We start from the raw sequence: 2839 nt of genomic DNA, 5'->3' as shown, positions 1-2839 counted from the left end.
GCTGCTGCTCCGTTTTGCTGCTTTTCATCGCATTTCCCTGTGTCCTGTTACGTGTTGGGCTTCAGTGTATCCCTTCTCCATGTGTTGATGCTGCTCTGGCAATTAAAACATTAATTAACCACGACAGGAACAACCAATTCATCCCACCTTTGTGTTGTGGCTCAGCATGAGGGTAGAGGCCTCCCCAAGGTCACAAACAATCCCAAGAAAAAGCACTAACAGGCTAATTCATATAAAAACTTTATTAGAAACGAGGACACAGCCTCCCAGGAACAACATCCTGACTTATCTCCCAAACTTTTATGATTTCAGAGCCATAATTAAATAGAAAAGCTATAAAAAGGATATGCACAGCTATTAGAGGAGGAAAAATCAATCCACAAATTGCCATTTTTTTCAAACATGGCTGGAGAAATGGTTTTTCCACAGTGGTTTCCATGCAGGGACCCACGTGGCCCATGGGATTTGTTTTCCATCCTAAGGAACAGGATGGGCTTTGATCTTATCCCGAGTCTGTATTGCTTCAATTCAGAGAAAAGAGCAGAATGGGATGGCTTGATATTGCATCTGACACGTGATGTTGGGTAAATAGTTGTACTCCCAAAATCACCCAAAAAAGGGGTATTATCCTAACTCTAATTATATTTCAATGGTAAATAATAATAATAAAAATAAAAATAAAGACCAGAGATGCTACTGACACAGAAAAAATGACCAGCCTCATTTAAGTACCATCTACAATGAAAAAATAAAGAACAAATGGGGCCTGGTTTACTTTTTTTTTTTCCCTACTTATACCCAAACCCCACTCAGAACTGGTTTAACACCACTAATTTTTAGTGCATCAAGTGCCACGTTACGATCTCAATTCAACCAACGTTTTGTACAAAACCCAAAAAAGGAACAAAAATACTTAAAATATATAAATTTCTCAGATTCCTTACAGGAATTCTCCACGTTGTGGCATAAAAAAAGGATTTAGAGCAAAATAGAGATACAAAAGCTACTGCACTCGAGCCGGTGGCGTATGTACACGGGAAAGTCAGAGAGGTACAAAAAGGATCCTAAGTAGTGAAGGCAGTAGAGAGTATTTCATACAAACAGTGCTTGCAGAGTATAAAATCAGTAAATAATGCATAGAGGAGCGTGCTTCACACAGCAGCAAGGGCCGTGCAGGCAAATCCTTGTGGCCAAGGCAGAATTCCCGCCGTCTCTCGACGGGAACCGCTCAGTGCCGGCAGAACTCGCTGGTGATGTTGGGCAGGGGGTACGCGAAGAGGGAGAAGTCCAGGATGTATTTGGGGAGGAGCTCTCTGATGAGGCGGCGCTGGGTGTTGCACAGGTAGTAGTGCAGCGTCTCGGCCGTGACGGGCTTGTACCAGGCCTGGCGCTCCGGGAAGCGCACGAACGACGGCGACTGGATGTGCTCCAGCACGTGGCTGGCGTCGGCGTGCAGCCGCTCGTAGGAGCCGATGAAGTCGTACTTGACGGCGCAGGGCTGGCACAGGTTGTAGATGGGCATCCAGTGCTCGTTCATGCGCTCCACGTCCTCGTCCAGCAGGTACTGCAGGAACTCGGAGAAGGACACGTCGTCGCCGGCCGAGTTCCCCCCGTTCTTCCGGTAGCGCCGGACGATCTCCATGCCGTACTTCTGCTGGTACTCCTTGATCTCCCCGAATTTGTTGCGGTAGGCCGAGAGCAGCCTCTCCATCGGGTTCCGCACGAAGATGAACTTGTAGTAGTGCTTCAGGCGGTAGCTGATCTCCTCCGGCTTCATGTCGCCCAGGAACACCAGGTCGCTCTTGTGGTCCATCTTCCCCTGCACGTCCACGCTCTCCAGAGCCCCGTCCAGCACCTTGAGGATGCGCTTCCAGTTGGAGCAGGCCACCTTGGGCACGTAGCAGTAGAGGAAGCGGTACTTGTCGCTGACCAGGAGGTGCCGGAGCACCGTGCGCCGCTGCCCGGGCGGCAGCTCCCAGACGCTGCGGGGCATGGAGCGCTGCCCGCACAGGGCGCGGATCGTGCGGTTCCGCGTGTCCCGCAGCACCTCCAGCTCCAGCTCCGCCACCGAGTCCCGCCCGTCCCGCCGCGACGGCCCCGCGGGCGGGTGCAGCGGCGGCGGCCCGACCTGGGCGAGGATGCCGCGCTCGATCATGAGGAGGAGCCCGCTGGAGGCCAGGATGACGCCGAACATCAGCATGGAGGGCAGGAGCGCCGCGCCCGCCGCGCCCCGGGAGCGCGCCCGGCTGCGGCCCGGCGGGACCGCCCGGCGGGGCTCGGCGGGGCCGGGGCCGCGGGGCTGCATGGCCGGGAGCTCCCGGGCCGGGCCGGCTCGGCCGGGGCTGCGGGGGGAGCCGGGCTCGGCGGGGCGGGGCGGGGCGGGCGCCGTGACGGCGCGGGGCGGAAGAGGCGGCGGGACCGCCCCGCACTGAGCCCGCCCCGGCCGGGGCCCTGCGGCGGGGACGGTGGAGTCACGGGGTGACCGGATAGCGGGACTGCAGGGGACCGCAGGGCATGTCCAGTGACACCCGTGCCGTGGGCAGCGACACCTTCCACTCGCCCGGGGTGCTCCAAGCCTGGCCTTGGACACTTCCAGGGATCCAGGCGCAGCCACAGCTTCTCTGGGCGCCCTGGGCCAGGGCCTCAGCACCCTCCCAGGGAAGAACTTCTTCCCAATCTGCCGCCTAACTCTGCCCTCTGGCAGTGGGAAGCCGTTCCTCTTTGTCCTGCCCCTCCATCTCTTGTTCCAAGTCCCTCCCCACCTTTCTTGGAGCCCTTTAGACACTGGAAAAGGCTCTGAAGTCACCCTAGAGTTTTTTCCCGGCTGAACATCCCAGCC

At 56.6% G+C, this 2839-nt stretch overlaps 1 protein-coding gene across 1 annotated transcript; it reads right to left on the bottom strand.

The window, feature by feature from the left end:
* Window positions 1-227: 227 nt before the first annotated feature.
* On the bottom strand, window positions 228-2212 carry CHST14 (carbohydrate sulfotransferase 14). The gene has a single exon (XM_059475351.1). It carries the CDS (start codon window positions 2198-2200, stop codon window positions 1229-1231), a length of 972 nt encoding a protein of 323 aa, XP_059331334.1. The 5' UTR covers window positions 2201-2212; the 3' UTR covers window positions 228-1228.
* Window positions 2213-2839: the final 627 nt, after the last annotated feature.

Source organism: Ammospiza nelsoni, chromosome 6 (genome assembly GCF_027579445.1).
Source record: "Ammospiza nelsoni isolate bAmmNel1 chromosome 6, bAmmNel1.pri, whole genome shotgun sequence".
NCBI classification, from domain to species: domain Eukaryota; kingdom Metazoa; phylum Chordata; class Aves; order Passeriformes; family Passerellidae; genus Ammospiza; species Ammospiza nelsoni.
This window is presented reverse-complemented; position numbering and strand designations above follow the sequence as displayed.

Bases quoted from the DNA above. Each gene is read 5' to 3' on its own strand.
- CHST14 (XM_059475351.1), bottom strand. From the start codon at position 2,200: ATGCTGATGTTCGGCGTCATCCTGGCCTCCAGCGGGCTCCTCCTCATG.